This window comes from Cetorhinus maximus, chromosome 2 (assembly GCF_964194155.1).
Source record: "Cetorhinus maximus chromosome 2, sCetMax3.hap1.1, whole genome shotgun sequence".
NCBI classification, from domain to species: Eukaryota; Metazoa; Chordata; class Chondrichthyes; order Lamniformes; family Cetorhinidae; genus Cetorhinus; species Cetorhinus maximus.
The window spans coordinates 202,421,317-202,443,073 of NC_135880.1; the positions used below are offsets into that span (position 1 = coordinate 202,421,317).

The 21,757-nt window shown below is 45.4% G+C and overlaps 1 protein-coding gene across 4 annotated transcripts in view; it reads left to right on the forward strand.

The window, feature by feature from the left end:
* LOC144669245 (uncharacterized) overlaps positions 1–18,095 on the forward strand; it is a 69,670-nt gene extending 51,575 nt beyond the window's left edge. For all 4 annotated transcript variants that reach the window (XM_078531595.1, XM_078531590.1, XM_078531591.1 and 1 more), the window contains 2 exons: positions 13,846–13,884; positions 15,634–18,095. In XM_078531595.1, the coding sequence (XP_078387721.1) occupies positions 13,846–13,884; positions 15,634–15,698 (104 nt within the window). In that variant the 3' untranslated portion in view covers positions 15,699–18,095. The remainder of the gene's footprint in view (positions 1–13,845; positions 13,885–15,633) is intronic.
* Positions 18,096–21,757: the final 3,662 nt, after the last annotated feature.

Genomic DNA, 21,757 nt, shown 5'->3' on the forward strand with positions numbered 1-21,757 from the left:
AATACTTTATTTAGATTTGCAACTTTTAATGTTTGTCTCTATCAAACGAGATGTACTTCTTAATTAAGGGTATGTAATATATTAGAAGTTTATAATTGTAATAATTTATTCATTCCATTCCATGGCAAGTGTACTTTGATACCTCCCAAGCCAGGGAGCGCAAGGAATAAGGGAAGGTCATTTCATTCAATGAAGCACATTCCTCTACTCTATCTTTTGCCTTGGATTACACTGAACCTTTTTATCTGCTGTAGAAATGTTCAGCCAAATTTATCCCTGTATCTACCCCACCCCACCATGGTAAATGAAGCAGAATTGGGATACGGTAGCTCAGTGTTCATATAACTGGATTAGTAATCCAGGAACAGGAGTTCAAACCCCAATAACTGGGTCATTTCAATTCAGTTACCTACATGACACCAGTGACTGTACTTCAAAAGTACTTCACTGGCTGTAAAGTGCTTTGCGGCATCTGGTGGTTATGAAAGTTTTATATAAATGTGAATCTAAATAAATGTAAGTCGTTCTTTCTTTTTCAGTTAATTAAATGAATCTGGAATAAAAAGCCTGCATCAGTAATGATAACTACCAAATTGTTGTGGAAACCCATCTGGTTCATTAATGTTCTTTAGGGAAAGAAATCTGCCATTCTTACTGAGTCTGGCCTATATGTGACTTCAGACCACAGCAATGTGACCAAGCAAGCTGCTCAGTTATATCTTGGTAGCAAGTAGGGATGGTGAATAAGTATAATAAATGCTGCCTTTTCAGCAATACACACATCCCTTGAATGAATTTTTAAAAAGCTAGCTTAGATCCTACCATATACATTTATGGTCTACTGCTGCCTGGAAATGACATTCCTGAACCACCAGCATTTTAGAAATCTTCTTATTATGCACAACGCAGGATTTGACCATTGATGTTTGTACTTTGTTATGACTGTCAGTTTCATTTTCCAAATAACTGTTCAGCAGATCCTCTTCTCAGAAATTTAAGCTAGAGTTACTTGCTACATCTCGGAGCCTGCTCTAAGTATGTACCACTTGAACTCTATACCTGTGCCCTTAGTCCTCTGCTAGCAGTCCAATTCTTGCATTATCCATTCCTCACTTGCTTGATTTTGTTTATTCATTGTTTAAACTTGAATGAATCATGTCTGTTCTGAATCTTCGTTCCTGCAGTGCAAGTCACTTTAATTTTATAAATCTCCCTTTGTAACGTTGGAGCCCTTAAATTGGCTTTGATCTTCCAGTCCCACCCACCTGTGGTGGGAACCGTTGCGGGCAGGTACAGAAAACTTGGAGATGCAGTCATTGGCTTTTGGCAGGGCAGGAAAATCCCGCCCAATCCATTGGCTGAGATTTTCCAGCCTCACCGTGGCGGGACCCACTGCAGGGGGTGTGGTGGGCCAGCGAAAAGCCCATTGACTTTTGGTGAGACCGGAAGATCCCGGTGTTGGAGAGGGGCAGAAAATCCCAGCCATTGGGCAGGATTTCCTGGCTGACGTGCGGGTGGCGTGGCCCGCACGTCAGCGCTTAAAATGTCGCGCGCTGACGTTGTGCGAGTGTGCCGACGTCAGCGCGCGGCATCGCGATACTTCGGCCCGCCATTAATTGAAGGGCTCGTTAAGGCCATTACCTTGGTAATTGTCCTGGACTTTGAGGGGCCCGTGCGAACTTCGGGTCGGTGCGCGGGCCCAACGGGCAGGTGGGTAGGAGATTTTTAAAGAAAACTCATGCAATGTCGGGATATGTGGACTCAGAGGGGTTGTTCGTGTTTTACACAAAGTTTTAATTGCTGAACGTGTTTAAAAGTTGCCTGTTTGATTGTTAGTGGTTCTCATCGATTTCCAGGAGCTTCTTGTGTACTTTGAAACCAGTCTGCAGACAGCAATCTTTCTCGGGCTTGCAGCTTTCCAGAGGCCTCTATTTCGCCTGGGGATATGGGTTCAGACCTCTCCACTGGAGGCAGCTCCCCTGAGGAGGAAGGGAGGGATAGAATAAGGAGTAGGCCAGGACCATAAGACCATAAGACATAGGAGCAGAAATTAGGCCATTCGGCCCATCGAGTCTGCTCCGCCATTCAATCATGGCTGATAAGTTTCTCAACCCCATTCTCCCGCCTTCTCCCCGTAACCTTTGATCCCCTTACCAATCAAGAACCTATCTATCTCGGTTTTAAATACACTCAATGACCTGGCCTCCACAGCCTTCTGTGTCAATGAATTCCATAGATTCATCACTCTCTGGCTAAAGAAGTTTCTCCTCATCTCTGTTCTAAAAGGTCTTCCCTTTACTCTGAGGCTGTGCCCTCCGGTCCTAGTCTCTCCTACTAATGGAAACATCTTCCCCATGTCCACTCTATCCAGGCCTCTCAGTATTCTGTAAGTTTCAATCAGATCCCCCCTCATCCTTTTAAACTCTATCGAGTGTAGACCCAGAGTCCTCAAACGTTCCTCATATGTTAAGCCTTTCATAATCAGCCTCCAGGGGAGCCACCTTTGGGAGGCCAGGCGCATGCACAAGGGGTGCAGGGCTAAGAGGTTGTCCAAGGTGGAAGGGGCCGCAGAAGATGCCACTATCCTGCTGCCAAGGTATACAGGCGGCAAAGCAGCTACCTCAATATGACTGAGGTGCAGAGCCGAAGGAGGCTCCAACTCTCAAGGGAGACAGTCAATTATATCTGTCAGATGATTGGCCCTGAGATCTCCCCCAACTGTGTGGGTGGACACCCCATGCCAGTGGCTCTGAAGCTCACAGTTGCCCTCCACTTCTGTGCCTCTGTCTCCTTCCAGGGCTCGGTGGGTGATCTTTGCGGTGTCTCCCAATCAGCTGTCCACACTTGTGTCAAGCAGGTTACAGACGCTCTGTTCAGACGGGCATTGACCTTAATCCACTTCCGCTGTGACCAGGCAAGTCAGGCACAGTGAGCCAGAGGCTTCGTGGCCATTGCTGGCTTCCCCCATGTCCAGGGTGCAATAGACTGTACACATGTGGCCATCAAGGCGCCAGCAAGTGAGCCCGGTGCCTTCATCAACAGGAAGGGTTTCCACTCCATGAACGTGCAGATAGTGTGTGATCACAGGATGCAGATTCTACAAGTCTGTGCAAGGTACCCAGGCAGCTCCCACGATGCCTACATCCTCAGACACTCCCAGGTGCCGGGGCTCTTCAGTGCTCTGGCTCGGCTGGATGGTTGGCTTCTGGGTGACAAGGGCTATCCCCCTGTGAAGATGGCTCATGACGCAAGTACGCCGTCCAAGAACAGAAGCTGAGCAACGGTACAGTAGGAGCCACGGCACCACAGGGGCTGTGGTGGAGAGAGCCATCGGTCTTCTTAAGTTGCGCTTCCGTTGCCTGGACCGCTCAGGGGGCGCACTCCAGTACCCCGCAGATCGTGTCTCTCTGATAGTGGTAGCATGCTGCGCTCTGCACAATCTTGCGCTGGAAAGGGGGGATGCAGTTGATGATGAAGACCTTGATGCCCTGGATGAGGCTGCACATGATGAACCCAGCAGTGCCTCAGACGATGAGGAAGCACAGGGCGATGATGAGGGGCAGAATGATGACCCGCATTTACACCAAGGAGGTAGGGACACCCGGGACAGTTTAATCCAAAGAACCTTCAGCTAGCTCCACACACATGGATCAGCAGGAACAGCATTGCCTGGCACTTCCACACGTGGCACTTAGGTGACACGTCTTCCACCTGTTCAGCTGCAAATAAGGGCTTAGTACAGAAACATCAATGTCCACTGAAACACTCATGATAAATATGTGAAAAAGAAAAATGTACCACAAACAAAAGACCCTCAGCCATGGTTACAAAGGTGGACTTTATTTTGTCCAAAAGAAAAACACACACCACTTGTTTGCGATCACAAAAATGTGGGTCCCTATTCTAAGGCCAACACAAAATCACCAGTGACATACCCATGGAGTGCCTAAGGCGCTTACGCTTACGTTTGCGGGTGCTACGTCTAGGTGCCGCCCCATCGCTCGTAGTGGCTTGTGAGACAGCCTGCTGACTCTGGTGTCCTATTGGCCTCAATGATCTTGGCGGGCGTTCTCTGGCCCGTGGAGCCTGTGATGGCCCCGCCTGGGAGGGAGTGGCCAGTTCCAGAACTGCACCTCCCCAGTTGTCGCAGTCTCAACGGAAAAAACGTTGACTGGCAGAGGGGTGGAGAAGCTGCTGCCCTCATCCGGATCGTCCTGAGAGGAGCTCGCAGAGACGATAGGCAGCTGCTGCGCTGATGTGAGGTCCCTTTCAACCTCCCTGCTCAACGCAGATGCATGGGCACCGAGTGCCGACGCTTGGTATCCACAACATCTCCTAGTTTGGGAATGACCATCCGTGGCCAGTACCGCTGTGAGGGCTTGCAGGTCAGAATGTAACCCAATCATGAAATATTCCATTTGATTGAAGCCCCTCTCTATGAGAGTCGCCAATCTCTTATTGGAGGAAGCTTGAAGCTCTGCCCTGAGGGCCAAACCTTCACATGCACTCTGCCTGGACTCCTCCTCCGTCACAGAGAGCAACTGAAGCATTCCCTCATGCAACCCTGCCAGATGCAAACGCGCTTCCTGCTGCCTGTCCTGCAGCTGCTGCACTGGGGACAACTCCAGAGGCACGTCATCAGTGCCGGACTCAGCATATGCCTCGTCCCCTGCAGCCCTCCGGCTGCTGGCGCCATCGGCACTCTCTGCCCCAACCATCTCCTCCAGCGATCGTGATGTGCCCTCTCCACTGTGACCCGGGACACTAGCCGACGGTAAAGTCCCCACCGAGGTGTGTGTGTCTGCGCTGGTGCCTGGCTGGCTGAAATGATGTGCCACAAGTTGCACTTGTTGGCCCTCAGGTGTGGAGGGGGGGCCATGGGGTCGAGGTGCAGGTTGCTTTGGTGGTGATGCTGAAATTAACAACAAGGACAGTGCATCAGTTAGCGTACAGTCAGTTCAACCTTTCATCCATTTCCCCCCCAGCCTCATAAGTCGCTCATCCTTCAAGACCCTAAGGAAAAGAACATTGATGAGGTGGAAAAGAGTCAAGAGGAGCCCCAACCATTAAACGCACAGGCTGGTCAGATGGCCTCAGGAATGCCACGTGGCATGTTATGTACCATAGGAGTGGGGAGAGTGCAGAGGTACCTGACCTGGATGCATGCTGGCCTGGATAGTTGCGGGGCTGAGGAAACATCGCAACAGTAGCGACATTTGCCGTCGATCACAGGAGATTGAGAGGTCACATTATTGGCCTTCATTCTGTAAGGAGGGGCATAGACCGGGTGGGCAGAAGGCAACATTTCCCCTTGGTGCAGGGATGAGTAACATGATGGCATTCATCTAAGTTGAGTGCCATGAGGTTCACAGCTGAGGTGCTGAGGACTTTTTGGACAAAGTAATATGGGGCGCACTGGCTGAAAAGGTGCTGGAGGTCCCAAATCCCCTAAGATGAAATAAGTCTTTGGCTGTGCAGCAGCGATCCAATGGCATGTGAGACCATGGTGATAGTGGTCACAAATGGGATAAGATGACTTTGGAAGGTGGTGGAGACGTGATTCCTCAAGGGGACAAGGGTCCCTTCTGTATGACCCACACGTCTGAGTGTTTCAGTCAGTGAATGAGCAGTGTTGCAGCATTAACGATTGCAGCAACCATCAGTGGTTTGGATGGTGTGTAGACAGAGTGGATGGGACTGTGGACCTCAAATACCTGCCCGCTGGACCCCAGCCTCGCCGCCCCTGGCCGCCCTGGCCGCCTGCCTCCTCCCCAGCTCCATGGCCTGCTCTTCAAAAGGCGTGAGGCGCTGCAGGAGGGCGCGCCCACCTCCAGTCCTCTGGCGCTCCCAGGCATTGTGGTGAGTTTTTGCCTGCAAAACAGAGAAGAGGATTTATTGGGGCTGATCGCTCATGTAGTCTGCACGCACACGCCGCACCCCAACCACAGTGGCCCATCTGAGGCCTCCAGTGGCTCCTGTCCACACTACTGGTGATCAGTCCCCAGAAGATAGTACGGCTGCTCCCAACCCCCTCCCCCAACGGCCACCTTGGACACATTCGGCGTCCATCCCTTTGAATATCACATGGCTCTTAGCGCCCATGGCAAGGAGGCGCAACTAGGTGCGGCGCCGATGCCAGCAGATGGCACTTGCCCAAAACACCTTGAGGCACCCCTTGAACCATCTCATTACCATCAATATGACATGTGTTGAAGTTCTGAGTGTGTGTCCAGCGGCCTCCCCTGCAGGTTGCCCCCAGACTACTCAAATGCCACAAAGACCAACATATGCTGTGGAGAGAACCCTTCTTCTCCTCAACCATTAAGGCTGGTGTAAGTATGGTCAGTACCCATTTGCCCTATGCAGTAACAACAGCAAGACATGGTGGAGGGGCTCAAAGACTAAGGCTGCCTTCTGGGTCAAATGGCCAAGATAGACATGGTACTCCCCCTTCCAGGGCGCAGCAAATCATTGAACCGTTTCCTGCACTGTGTGCCTGTGCGTTGCACATCATCATGGGTGCTTACAGCATCACCCACCTCCTCCCACGCCTGGCTGGTGACATGGGGGGCCCTCCTCCCATCCTCCGGATACAGAAGGTGCCAACGGATACCCACCTCTTGCAGGAGGACAGCAAGGCATTCATCGTAAATTCGAGGGGGCACAGCTGGCCTCTCCTGCAGCCTGCTCCCCTCCTCCTGCTCCTGCTGCTGTCCACTCGGACCTCCCTCCCTCGCTCCCCGAGTGGCCATGGTGCACTGCCTCAAGCAGGCTGCCTGGCCTCTCTTTATTCAGGCTGCCTGTTCCCCATTGGAACCGGCAGCCTGAGGCTGCCAGTCTCCGCGACTATTTTCCCGTTCTCCATGAGAGTCGCTTACCTGTGGGGTGGGCCTTAATTGGCCCGCCCGCGGAAAATGGCGGCGCGGCCCGTTTCTTCAGTGGCAATCGGCCGCCCACCCACCACCGAGTCGGTCAGGCCCGCCCGACCGGCTATGGAAAATTCTGGCTATTGTCTTTTTTTTTGGTTTTTCTCTGAACTATCTCCTCTTTTGAGCCTCCATTGCTGTTGAGAATTATTACAGGACAGAATAAAGTTGGACATTTTTGGGGACATTATTCCAGAAGCTATATCCTTTAAAACCTTGAACTAGGCTAGATGAAAATTGACAGTTCCTGAACCATTTTAAAATGGGATGCAGGCTGGTATTATATCCTGCTGCATCCTGCTCATGGTTAATTTGATTTATTGTGTTGGTCTATTTGTGTCTGTTGTGGTATAAAGATGAAACTGCTCAAGCCTGTGAGTTTCCAGTAAGCAAAGATTTTATTCAAGCATATGCTGGGAAGACACAGCCTAGTTCTACAGTAAGCCTCCCTGATACAAAGGCTGCATAGCATATTTACATCTTTTAGTTATCACATTTCACTATAGTGCTTAGTACAACCTCATGAACAGAATTATTCATGCTGCAGATGCCTCTGTTATCTCACTGGGAGGCTGGGAAATGCCTCTGTTTTAACGTCTCCCAGTCTGTGCTCTTATCACTCTAACATTTGTTTACCCATCCTGTGAAGATCATTGAGTTTTGTGACTTGTGATTGTTAGTTGAGTTCCCATAGTACCATACCCATCATGCCTGTGTGTTGGCCACATTTCCTATGATGCTTAGAAAGAGCTCTCACAACAGCACTTAAAAGCTATTAATGCTAATAACTGCATTTATCTACTTTTAAAGCTGTTAATGCACATCTTAATATCAGTTTTACTATTTAATTATTCCAATTACCCCACTTCAGTGCCACACTGTATGATTGAAAGAAATTTTTTTGCAGATTGAGTCTTTTTTTTCTTTATTGTACCTGACTTCTGGAGTTTGAAATACTATAATGGCTAATAGTACAGGGGTACTGCAAGAGAGCAATGGACAGTGCTTTAAAATGTTCATAGTTTGCCCTGGTTTCATTTAATTGTTACATAAAAGGGAAAGATTTTGTCCTTTATTATTCAATTTATTATTATGAAGCATAGGAGAATTTGTATTCTGGGCTTGACTGTGGGTGAAACAGGAGCTCAAATAACATTTTTTCTTTATTCTTTCATGGGAACTGAACGTTGCTGGCAAGGCCAGCAATTATTGCCCATTCCTAAATGCCCAGCTGCCTGTTTGGACCATTTCAGAGGGCAGTTAAGAGTCAACCGCATTGCTATGGGTCTGGAATCACAAGTAAGTCAGACTGGATAAGGGCAGCAGCTTTCCTTCCCTAAAGGACATTAGTGAAGCAGATGGGTTTTTACAACAATCGATAATAGTGATCATAGTCACCATACTGAGACTAGCTTTGTAATTTATTAGTTTATGGTTTATTAATTAAATTCAAACTCCTCCAGCTCAAGTGTTGGGATTTGAAGCCATGTTCTCTGGAACAAAGAGTAGACTATTCCGTAAAACCAGGGCTGAGCAGTATCTCATCTGCATTTATCAATCATTGCTCCATAACTTAGGCCTTTACCACGGTCTTAAAAATTTGAATTACTGATAATCTGATGTTCACAGACTTTTGAAGAAGAGAATTCAAGATTCCTGCTACCCTTTCTCTGCAAATCCATTCATTCATTCATTCATTCATTTATTTGTGCTTTGCATGAAGACAGGTCCTTACCAGTCTGCTGATGCTTCATCCTGAGCCATTGTCCTTGTCAATAGGCTTTCTGATTTCTCTCTTAAACTGGCGCCCAGAGTTTTCGCTCAGTGACACTGATTTATTCAGCACAATTCACCTGAAATCAGCATAACCAGTGCAAGAGATTGGGGATCTTTTAGCGCCAATTGGGTTTCTGTAATCTCTTGCGCTATTTTTAAATACATTGCACTAGAAGCCAGCCTACCTCCTGCAAAAACTGGCCAAATACACCCCAGATTGAATTAATCACCACTGTTTCTTAATGAATGCAAGGACCCTAATAAGTGAGCTCTTAAAAGCTTTTGAACATAGCTTCTGCTTAATTTTACTAAGAAACTGACTACCCCAATATAACAAGCAAATGGTTCTGTGTAGTTTTTAAGTCTTTCTGTAAATTAAGCCAGTGATGATTGCAGACTAGACTTGGGCCTAGCAAAGGTTTAGCAGTCATTGGTGAAAGAATATTTCCATTGGCTCATAGGTAACAAATTTAGCATCAGCGTTTTAACATGAACAAAGGTGACCATGACAATCTTTTCACAAAATCTATTATGATATTATTGCATGTATGTGCTGCAGTTGAACCAGTTGTGACAATTAAGGGGGGATCAGCTAACCACTGGAAAAACACAAAGTATTAATGGGTGCAGGAAAACAGCAGGAATTTAGAGTGAAAATAAGTAGACCTGACTCCCTAATGTTGTCTATGTTAAACTTTCTTTGATTCTGCACTCTTTGGTATACTTCAAGCATTGTCAGCAATCTCCAAACTGTCCCATACATTGTGCCTCCCTCTGATCACAAGGGTATGAGCTCAGTGTTTGCTTCACAGAAAATTGAAGTCCTCACCCTTGAAGGGTCAAATGTTAAATGAGAGCAAAAACAAAAATACCTGGAAAAACTCAGCAGGTCTGACAGCATCTGCGGAGAGGAACACAGTTAACGTTTCGAGTCCGTATGACTCTTCAACAGAACTAAGGAAAAATAGAAAAGAGGTGAAATATAAGCTGGTTTAAGGGGGGGTGGGACAGGTAGAGCTGGATAGAGGGCCAGTGATAGGTGGAGATTGCCAAAGATGTCATAGACAAAAGCACAAAGAGGTGTTGACGGTGGTGATATTAGCTAAGAAATGTGCTAATGGTGACATTAAGGGTAGAAAGCAGGACGAGCAACGTTCAGATAGCCCTAGTGGGGGTGGGCTGGGGTGAAGGGATCGAAATAGGCTAAAAGGTAGAGATAAAACAATGAATGGAAATACATTTAAAAATAATGGAAATAGGTGGGAAAAGAAAAATATATATAAATTATTGGAAAAAAAGGGGGGGATCGGAAAGGGGGTGGGGAAGGAGGAGAGAGTTCATGATCCAAAGTTGTTGAACTCAAATGTTAAATGAGCCTTGTTTGCATAAAACTGTTAGCAATTTCTTCATGTGCAAGTCAGCTGCTGTTTATGTGAACCTGTATGACTAACCATTCCGTGTAATCATTTTACTTATTTCCCAAAATGTGCCTTGTGTCATGACTTTAAGCAAATAGAAAGTGACCAGTTCCTACCTACAATAGTCTCTTCTTCTCTCACACCCCAGCTTAAAACAGTCCGAGGTGGTGCCTGAATTCCATTGCTGTTCAAAGCAGAAACCATGAAACCAGCACGATTTTACGGGTTTTTTCCTTTCACCTTTCAGTGGATAAACCCCTCATTTTTTTTCACAAAATTCAGTTACCTCAGCATCAAGTTCACCAGTTACAAGTGACGTGATTCATACTTGGCAATGGGTATAAATGTTTCCGAAAACACTCACACAGTGCTGAATTTTAGGGGGTTGGAGCTCAATTGCCCATTAATGATTTATTTCAAAATGTTTGGTGGGCTGCTGATTGGGTTGGGGGTGGATGGGAAGACAGTAGGCGGAGCCACCTGTCACTTTATGCAAGCACCCCCCCCCCCAAGCTAAAACACACCCTGTGGGCGGGGCTCTAAAATCCAGCCCCCCAACCCGTGTTTAGCCTCCCCCATATACAGGAGATCACATTGTGAGCGGCAAATACAGCATACTAAACCGAAAGATATGCAAATAAATCACTGACAGAGTTTGAGTCGCCCCCTCAAACAAAATGGAATTACACTGTTTGAGTCCTTCAGCATTTTTCCTTGCAGCAGACCACCAGTTTTATTTTAAATCCAGATTGTGGAATGAAAGAATCATTAAAAACCACATGGCCTAGTTGCAGTTAAAAAAACATTCATTGACATGGTTTTTAATACCAGTCCAAGATTAAGCCCCAGGCAGAAACTGCTTTGTTAATGTCTTTTCTGTTGAAAACAAGGGGCCAGCATGTTCCTGTCAGTGAGTGCGGCCTGCTCACCAACGCGTAAAATGATGCGCAGTGGCGTCGGGCGGGCGTCCCGATATCACCGCGCGTCATTCAGATATCCAGTTCGGTGGCCGCGTTAGCTGTGTGCCCGCTGAACTGTCAAGGGTCTGTTAACAAGTAATTAACTGAGCTGCCCGTCCACCCTAAAGGTTGGGCGGGCAGGCGAAGAGCCCAGGCGGCCTTCGCATTTTTCATGAAAGCTCATCCACGGACGGGATGAGGTTTCGTGAAGGGTTCATTATTTAAGTTAAAATTTTTGAAATAAATAATGGACATGTCCCAGCTCGTGTGACGGTTTCACAGGAGGGGACGTGTCCTTCAATTTTTTACTCGCCTATATTCAAATTTCCATAACTTAAACAAACCTCCCTGAGGCACAAAAGAGCACGGGGAACCACTCAGGGAACCCCCACCTCCTGCCTCTCCCACCTACACAGGGAGCGCTCAGCGCTTCCGGGCACATGTCACAGTGGATGGGCCTTAATTGGCCCCGCCCACATAAAATGGCGGCACGGACCTGACCAGGGGTGCCGATTGAGTTCACGCCTGCCCCCACATAACACCCCCCCACCGACAGGAGCAAATTTCTGGCCAAGATGCTTTAACTGCCTTTACTCTGTTGATCTGTAAAGAATTGAACTCTGGGAACTTATGAAAATTTAAACTGATTTTCCTTTCTGTTTTTTGTTTAAATTCTTAACAGTATTTGTATAGTTTTCGTTTCAGAATGAAAGTTTAAATAAAGGACCCGCCAAACCATTTATTAAATCAAACTTGTAAAGCGTTGCCTATGTTTTACATTTTGCTTCTAAATTTGACTGCCTGAGCAGATCAGTGCTGGGTGACTAGATGGGAGGAATTGCTCGCACGGCTATCTGAAGGAATTCCTGCACACTGTTCTAATGGTGTGGTCATCGAAATGCTTTTGAGTGCTTAAGATTGCATCCCTGACACCAAAGTGGTTTCTCCATTAGGCAAAGTAATTTGCATATCAGCGAACGTTAAATCAGGCAGTGTTTAGAATGTTTATTTTTTCAATTTTGTTATTAGAACTATTCCTTGATATATTTAAGAGCCTTAACTTGGTGCAGTTTGTTTAATAGAGCTGAAAATGGATTTATGACAGACACTAAGTGTTTCAATCAGTGTTTGGTCCACCAATAGCCAGATTTTAAAATAACTGAAAATTACAAACTCATGTAGAACAATTTGGTCGTTACATTTGTGTACAGTAATCAGTTGAATAAATTTGAAAAAATTATGAGCAAAAGCTTTCAACGCATGCCTGAGCACCCAAAAGAACCATCTTAATGTCAAAAGGCCCCTGAACAGGCCTTCCTGCAGGCCTCGCTGCACTACCAGCAGTGGCCACTGCTCAGGCATGTTTTGTCCTAGATCTTTTTAGCGCGTTGGACAAGAACGCTGCAAATTCTGATGTACAAGTGGATGTTTTACACTCATTCTACCATCATTCACGTTAATGCATGGTGTCTGCATTTCGGTTTATTGGGGAAGGAAGAGAAATAATCAATGTACATTTTGTAGGAACTCATACAGGCCTGGAGATTCTGCCTGGCCCCCTTTTATCAGTGCAATTCACTGATAGAGTACAAAGGTTGTGCTAAGCTGTCATAACAATGCTGGTTATGCCTCAGCTGAAATCGTGGGCTGGATTTTACATTGGGGCAGCGGTTCTGAAGCCATATGTAAAATCCAGGGGGCGAGCCAGGTCCTGGTTGGCAGGCTTGCCTCCGCAGGCATTTAGCACCCGGCTGGCCATTAATTGGCTCGAGGTGAGACTTCCACCCCTCAGTAACAGGAGGTCTCACCTCAGAGAGCTGCTGCCCAATCAAAGGCTGGCAGCTGTCCAATACTAGGAGCGGTGGCCACTGCTGGTAGTGCAGCGAGGCCTGCAGGAAGGCAGGCCGTTTGTCAGCCTGTTTAGGGGCCTTTTGGCATTAAGATGGTTCTTGTGGGTGCTCAGACATGTTTTGAAAGCTTTTGATCATAATTTTTTCAAATTTATTCAACTGATTACTGTACACAAATGTAACTACCAAATAGCTCTATATAATTTTAAGTCGTATTCAGTTATTTTAAAATCCGATTACAGCTGTTCGTGGACCATACCCTGATCGAAACACTTAGTTTCTGTGATAAGTCCATTTTCAGCTCCACTAATCAAACTGCACCAAGTTCAGACTCTTAAATATATCAATGAACAGTTTTAATAACAAAATTGAAAAACAAACTTCTAAACACTGCCTGATTTTACGTTTGCTGATATGCAAATTAGTTTGATCTTGAGAATCTTGAGAGAAAGAATAAGGGCCTGGGTTTTCGGGCCCCACCCACTGCCGGGATCTTCTGGTCCTGCTGAAAGCCAGTGGAATTTTGGCTAGCCCATCGCATCCCCCACGGCAGGCTATCCACGACAGGGTGGGAAAATCCTGGCCAAGGTCTCAAAGCAGCTGCAATGTTGGCCACACTTGCCTCCCAATTAATCACCAATTGTGCCCAAAGTGAAACTTCCTCTCAGAAATATCTGGTCCGTGGCTGGTTTGGACAAATGGAATGCTGTTGGTCGGAGTTGGAGGTTCTTTGGAACACTTTATTCATGGGCTGCGTAGAGCAGGACTTAATGTGTTTTTCTTAATCCATATTTCTATGGTGACATTGTGCTTCATTTTAAGGTTTCTTTTATAAAGCTTGAACTGCTATTTTAGCAACTCAAATATAATTTTCTAATTAATCCTCTCTCAAAAGTGTCAAATCTCTTTATTATAGGTAAAAGGATGAACTCGAATGGAATTCGTTTAAACACAGGTGAGAGTGTCAGACTGGGTGGGCTTTTTCACACAAGAAATATGTTCTCTTGTGTCACAGGGCAACTACTCAATTTGTAGCTATAACACTAGAAAAAAAAAAGGATATATAAGCAGAGGATAGTTCTACATGGATGGTGGAATGAGGTGTTCAGATTACTTAAACTGAGAGGCTGAAGCATGGGAAGATCTGAAGTTTGTCAGGACTCCTAAACATTCTGCTCATGATCCCATTGAGGATGTACCCATTCTCTGGCCAGGCAGAATTTGTGGAGAGAGAAAGAGAGTTAACAGTTCAGGTTAGTGACCTTTCATCAGAATATTTCTGACAAATGGCCATTGAGTGGAAAAGTTAACTCTGTTCTGTCCCTGCCTTTGCTGCCTGGCCCGCTGAGGATTTCAGATTTCCAACAGCCTCAGCATTTTGGTTTTGTACCTTACTTCTGTTTTGTCATTGGTGGGTGCTACGAACTGATGATTTCCGTGTTGTTGATTTACAATTGAGCAATTTGAAATTACACATTGATCACTATAAATGTGAGTAATCAGTGCTTGATTTCAGCAAACTGATTACTCAGGTTTGAAATGTCCACGTACATCAAATTGTGGTCCCAATTTCATATACGCACTAGATTTACAGTTTTTCTTCATTAAAGAGCCATAGAATTTTACAGTACATTACAGAGGAATATCATTCAGACCAAGACATTTTTGATAATGCTATAACCAGCTAGAATCTGAGTGTGTGCCTCACTGTGGCAACAGAATGGGTTAGAAAGTTTACCTTTAAATTTAACTATGGTCCAGTAAATAAATCACAGAAGTGTTACAATGCAGAAGGAGGCCATTCGGCCCATCTTGTCTGCACCATCTCTCTAAATGAGCGTTATGACTTAGTGCCATTTTCCTTCCTTTTCCTTGTATCCTTGCACATTGTTTCTATTTAAATAATTATCTAATGCTCTCTCGAATGCCTCGATTGAACCTGTCTCCATCACACTTCCAGCCAGCACATTCCAGACCTGAACCACTCATGTCAAAATCTTTTTCTGACATCATATTTGCTTCTTTTGCAAATCACTTTAAATCTGTGCCCTCTCATTCTTGATCCTCTTATGAGCAGGAACAGTTTCTCTCTATCTACACTATCCAGCCCCCTCATGATTTTGAACACCTCTATCAAATCTGCTCTTAGCCTTCTCCTCTCCTCTTCTCAGGAGAACAGTCCCAACCTCTCCAATCTATCTTCATAACTCAAGTATCTCATCCCTGGAAACACTCTTGTAAACCTCTTCTGCACTCTCTTCAATGTGTTCATATCCTTCCTATAGTGTGGCACCCAGAACTGTGTCTTATATAACTAGTGTCTTATATAAGCTCATCATAACCACCCTGCTCTATATGATGTCAAACCAAAATGGTTATTTATGTTAGATTGTACAGTTAATACGTTAACCTATTTGCTCAATCTTTCCATTGAATTTTAACCTGTTCAAAGTGATCTTCTCCCACTTACATCATTCCCTTACTGAGATCCTCTTTGCCGATTGATCAATGCCACTCTTGATCAGCCAGAGAGCAAACCAGTTTGCAGTGTCAACCCAATCTCTGGAAATACCTTCACTTTGATCTGACCTCCCAGTTAAAGCTAGTAGGGGTTTGTAAAGAATTGTAGCACCAATATATAGATTACATTTTAAAAACATTGCACTTTTATTTTCATGTTTAATACTTATTCTTTTTTTTTTAGGTCCAATGTTTCTGTTACTCTCGCTTGCTGTGGTCATTTGGACTTTTCCATTAATTTCATTGTAGGACAGCAAAGGATGCCCAGTATTTTTCAGGGAGAGATTTGAAAATATGCAATTCATCAAGAAATTGTGTGTTTCAATTCATGTTCAGCATTCAATATTTGGAAACAGAGTGGGCAACTTAATATAACTTAAAACAACAAAGGATGTTTGTAAAGAATGACATTTATTTCTGCTGCCTGGTTTAAGCGCTATGGGCTAAAGATTGAAATCCAGATGCATTTGACTTTAGTAGGAATTATCCCATCTATTTAACTGTTTGTAATTTTGTATATTCCAACAATATTGTGAATGTAGACATGCAGTGGTTTTGTGCATTTCCCTAACTTAATCACCATAACTAGAAATTTTACTTAGCTCATTACATAATATATGTTGTCTGATTACATTCTTGTGAAGTGCCTTGACATGTTTTGTTATGTTAAAGGTGCTGTAATGTTTCCTGCATAAAAGTAACTATGTCCAGAAACCTCTGCCTCTGCAGGAAGCGAAGAAGGAGGCGGAAGCACCTGAGAATTTGGCGGGTTGGCATCAAGATTGATACCTGATGCCTTCCTGCCTTCACTTGAAGTAAGTCCTGGGCAGGAAGGCACATGGTCAACCTTCCCACCCCACCTCCACTTGTGACCCTTATGTAGCCAATTAACAATCACTTAATGACCTCTTCCTGCCTCCGCTGCAATCTTCCCAGGTCCAGGTGGGCCTTCTGACATGCGGCCTGCACAACTGGTTAAAGTGTGTGGGCTGTATGTCAGCTGGAGGAAGGGTGTCCCTTGGTTTGCACTAATATGCGCATAATTGAGGGCATGGACATGGGGCAGAGGGCGGTCATTGGCAGCCGCCCCCCTGCCTTGCCGCTGGCCCCATAGCCCTCCTCTGCTTGCGAACCCCACCGCACCAGACTGGCCCCCCCCCCTCTACCCCACCCGCCCATCCCTCACCCACCTCCAACCGCACTTACTTTTCTCCTGGGCCATTCCACAATTCTGTGACTCCGGTGGGGTGGGGGTGGGGTTCTAGCAGCAGCCACGGCCTCCTCTGTGGTGCTGCCGGGTCCAAGAGCTGCTGGCCTCTGATTGGCCGGCAGCTTTTGGCAGGCGGGAAGTCGTCTTCCAGGGTCCTCAGTCTAGGAGGAATGCCCAATGCTCTGCACTTAACTGGCTGATGAACAGAAGATATGTCGGTCCCTCCTTCTAAGAGTCAGCACGGATGTCCCACTGTTTTTTTCTGGCAGCTAGTGAGACACCTGCTGCAAATGGAAGATTCTATCCCTTGTTTCAAAAGTATGCAATAGATTTTAAAGTGAGGACATCCTGTGGTTGTGAAAAGCACTATATGAATATAATTCGTTCTTTGTATAAATACTCATCTTTAATACGAAATTGTGATTTTAGAGACTGAAGATAGCTTGCAAGGTGCCTGCACTGGGAAGAAAATGAAAGTGTTTCTGGCTCAGCGGAATGCAATGTATATATTTTTTTCATTTCCCTTGGGTTCTAAGTTTACTTCAGTTCCTTAAAATGGAAAAGGTTTATTTATTTTAACACTTCTGAGCAAGGCCAATTAGGGATGGGCAGTAAACGTTGGCCTAGCCAGCGACGCCCAACCCCATGAACGAATAAGACAAAAGCAGACAATATGCTATGTTGAAAAATTTTATCTGCCTTTTATTTAAGGAGTATCGAACCAAAAACTTGAAGATGCCACTGAGAATGAATAAGATTAGTAGTTGTGTTTGTAACGGATGGGAACTACGTTCTATCATTGTTATCTGATTCAGAATTGGGGTGTGTATCAGATGGAACAGTAATTTGGGCCCATTCATGAAGACATGAATTTGCTCTCATTCCAAACCAATAGGTAAAGCCCACTGGAGAAATTGAACAAAGTCACCAGTTATATTGGGACAGAACGGAGGGACGAGAAAATACAATGGACGAGGTTATTAGTTTCTCAATGATTATTTAAAGGATGGTGCAGATAAGAACTCAACAAAATGATTTCTTTTAATCCAATTTCCTTTCTGAATAAATGCTACTCGGCAAGCGTCTGAATATATAATAAAATTATTTTCCTAAACTGGGCATCATAATTTCAATGCTTTGCTATTGTCTATCCGCAGTGACTATTTAAGTGCAACACCTGCCCCTTTACTTCCCCTCTCCTCACCGTCCAAGGGCCCAAACACTCCTTTCAAGTGAAGCAGCATTTCACTTGCACTTTCCTCAATTTAGTCTGCTGCATTCGTTGCTCCTAATGCAGTTTCCTCTACATTGGAGAGACCAAACGCAGACTGGGTGACCGCTTTGCAGAACACCTTCGGTCTGTCCGCAAGCATGACCCAGACCTCCCTGTCACTTGCCATTTCAACACTCCACCCTGCTCTCATGCCCACGTGTCCGTCCTTAGCCTGCTGCATTGTTCCAGTGAAGCTGAACGCAAACTGGAGGAACAACACCTCATCTTCCAGTTAGGCACTTTACAGCCTTCCGGATTGAATATTGAGTTCAACAATTTTAGATCATGAACTCTCTCCTCCTTCCCCACCCCCTTTCCGATCCCTTTTTTTTCCAAAAATTTATATAAATTTTTCTTTTCCCACCTATTTCCATTATTTTTAAATGTATTTCCATCCATTATTTTATCTCTACATTTTAGCCTTATTTCGAAATCTTCCCTTCACCCCACCCCACCCCCACTAGGGCTATCTGTACCTTGCTTGTCATGCTTTCTACCCTTAATTAGCACATTCCTTAGATAATATCACCACCTTCAACACCTCTTTGCCCTTTTGTCTATGACATCTTTTGGCAATCTCCACCTATCACTGGCCCTCTATCCAGCTCTACCTATCCCACCTCCCCCTCCTTAAACCAGCTTATATTTCACCTCTTTTCTATTTTTACTTAGTTCTGTTGAAGAGTCATTTGGACTTGAAACGTTAACTGTGTTCCTCTCCTCAGATGTTGCCAGACCGGCTGAGTTTTTTCAGGTATTTTTATTTTTGTTTTGGATTTCCAGCATCCGCAGTTTTTTGCTTTTAACTATTTAAGTGAGGTTTGATGACCAACCTGTGACAGCTATATCTCATGTTTGTGACACAAGGTGTGGGGATGTCAGTCAGCAACCGTGAAAGTTGCTAGTGCAATCACATCTACCAGCAGTCAGTGGTTTAGGTGAAATTATAATGTTGAAGCATCCATCTGACTGACGTTACAGTTTAAACAAAGCTGGTGTAAGTGTGTTTGCGAAGATGGAAATAGCCATTTGTCATTTTCCAACCTACTGTTGAACTGTGACGCTTGAAATCTTAAAGAATCTGCATTCCACATCGGGATCGCTCTGTTGCACAGTTTCATTGCTTCGTCACTCTGTTCAAAGATGTGAGTTTTTAAGGTTAGTAGCAGCCTATTTATACACACTACGTTTTAACAGGAAATAAGTATGAAGAAATAGACAAAATTAACTAACCAAAGATTAGGTGGTGTGAACAAAGGAGGGATGATGTGAGTAAACATGATTTAATCGGCCTTCACTGCCTTATACCAGAGGTTCTGGTGTTCTAATCTAAAGGTCTTCTTGAAACAGTGCCTCCTATTTTGTGATTCATTTTGTACACCTTTGCTCTTTGTGTTACTAGAGGACTGTACATCTTTCAGTGATTAAGGATTGAATTTGATGTGTTAATGTATGGAAAATTCCATGCGTAAAATGTTTAATTCTCCAGCTGTTGGTGTTGAGCACCATTCTCTGATGAACCTATTGTCAAATGCACTTCAGGTTTCCAAGTGTTTTCTGTAGCTGTTCTGTGTAAGTTGGTAAATGTTTCAAATGAGGAGAGCTTTATTGATAATTTATCCGAAATTATTATTGAAATAAGGTTACAAGGAATAAAATACATTCAACAATGTGGAGGAAATGGTGTTTTTATGTTACAAGTCTACTGAAGGTGGCATTTGTCCATTATACTTGTCAAGTGGGAGGAGATGGTGTAGTGGTATTGTTGCTGGACTAGTAATCCCGAGCCCCAGGGTAATGCTTTGGGGACCTGGCAGATGGTGAAATTTGAATTCAATAAAAATCCGGAATTAAAAATCTACCATGAAACCATTGTCTATTGTTGTAAAAAACCCACCTGGTTCACTAATGTCCTTTAGGGAAGGAAATCTGCCGTTCCTATCTGGTCTGGCCTACATGTGACTCCAGACCCACAATAATGTGGTGGTCCTCTGAAATGGCCTAGCAAGCCACACAGTTGTATCAAACAACTACAAAGCCTCAAAAAATGAATGAAACCGGACGGACTGCTCGGCATCGACCTAGGCAAACTCAGCCTTGTCGACCCTGCAAAGTCCTCCTTACTAACGTCTGGATGTTACGGCCAAAATTGGGAGAGCTGTCTCACAGACAACAGCCTGACATAGTCATTCCTCACAGAATCATATCTTACAGATGATGTCCTCGGCGCCACCATCACCATCCCTGGGTCTGTCCTGCCGGTGGGCCAGGACACAGCAGAGGTGGTGACACAGTGGTATACAGTTGGGAGGGAGTTGCCCTGGGAGTCCTCAACATCGACTCTGGACCTCATGGCATTAGCAAACATGGATAAGGAACATTCTGCTGATTACCACATACCACCCTCCCTCAGCTGATGAATCAGTGCTGCTCCATTTTGAACAACACTTGGAGGAAGCACTGAGGGTGGCAAGGGCACAGAATATACTTTGGGAGAGGGACTTCAATGTCCATCACCAAGAGTGGCTTGGTAGCACTACTGACTGAGCTGGCTGAGTCCTAAAGGGTCTGCGGCAGGTGAATGGGGAACCAACAAGAGGGAAAAACATACTTGACCTCATTCTCACCAACCTGCCTACTACAGATGCATTTGTCCATGATAGTATCGGTAGGAGTGACCACTGCACAGTCGTTGTGGAGACAAAGTCCCACCTTCACATTGAGGATACCTTCTATCGTGCTGTGTGGCACTACCACTGTGCTAAATTATTTTGAATAGATCCAGCAACTTGACTGGGCAAGCATGAGACACTGTGGGCCATCAACAGCAGCAGAATGGTACTTTAACATAATCAGTAACCTCATGGCCCACCATATCCCCCACATGACCATTACCGTCAAGCCAGGGGATCAACCCTGGTTCAATGAAGAGTGCAGGAGGGCATGCCAGGAGGAGCACCAGGCATATCTAAAAATGAGGTGTCAACCTGGTGAAGCTATAACACCGGGGTACTTGCATGCCAAACAGCATAAGCAGCAAGTGATAAGAGCTAAGCGATCCCACAACCAACGGATCAGATCTAAGCTCTGCAGTCCTGTCACATCCAGTCATGAATGGTGATGGACAATTAAACAACTCACTGGCGGAGGCTCCACAAATATCCCCATCCTCAATGATGGGGGAACGCAGTATGTCAGTCAAAGGACAAGGCATTTGCCACAATCTTCAGCCAGAAGTGCCGAGTGGCTGATCCATCTCGGCCTCCCCCGGAGGTCCCCAACATCTCAGATGCCAGTCTCCAGCCAATTCACTCCATGTAATATCAAGAAGGCTGATACTGGCTGATGAAGGCACTGGAAACTGCAAAGGCTATGGGCTCTGACAATATTCCGGCAATGGTACTGAAGACTTGTGCTCCAGAACTTGCCGCGCCCCAAGCCAAGCTGTTCCAGTACAGCTGCAACACTGGCATCTACCCGGCTATATGGAAAATTGTCCAAGTTTGTCCTGTGCACAAAAAGCAGGACAAATCCAACCGGGCCAATTATCGCCCCATCAGCCTATTCTCGATCACCAGTAAAGTAATGGAAGGGCTATCAAGCGGCACTTCCTTAGCAATAACCTGCTCACCGTTGCCCAGTTTGGGTTCCTCCAGGGCCACTCAGCTCCTAACCTCATTGCAGTCTTGGTTCAAATATGGACAAAAGAGCTGAACTCCCGAGGTGAGGTGAGAGTGACTGCACTTGACATCAAGGAGCCCTTGTAAAACTGGAGTCAATGGGAATCAGAGGGAAAACTCTCCATGGGTTGGAGTCATACCTAGC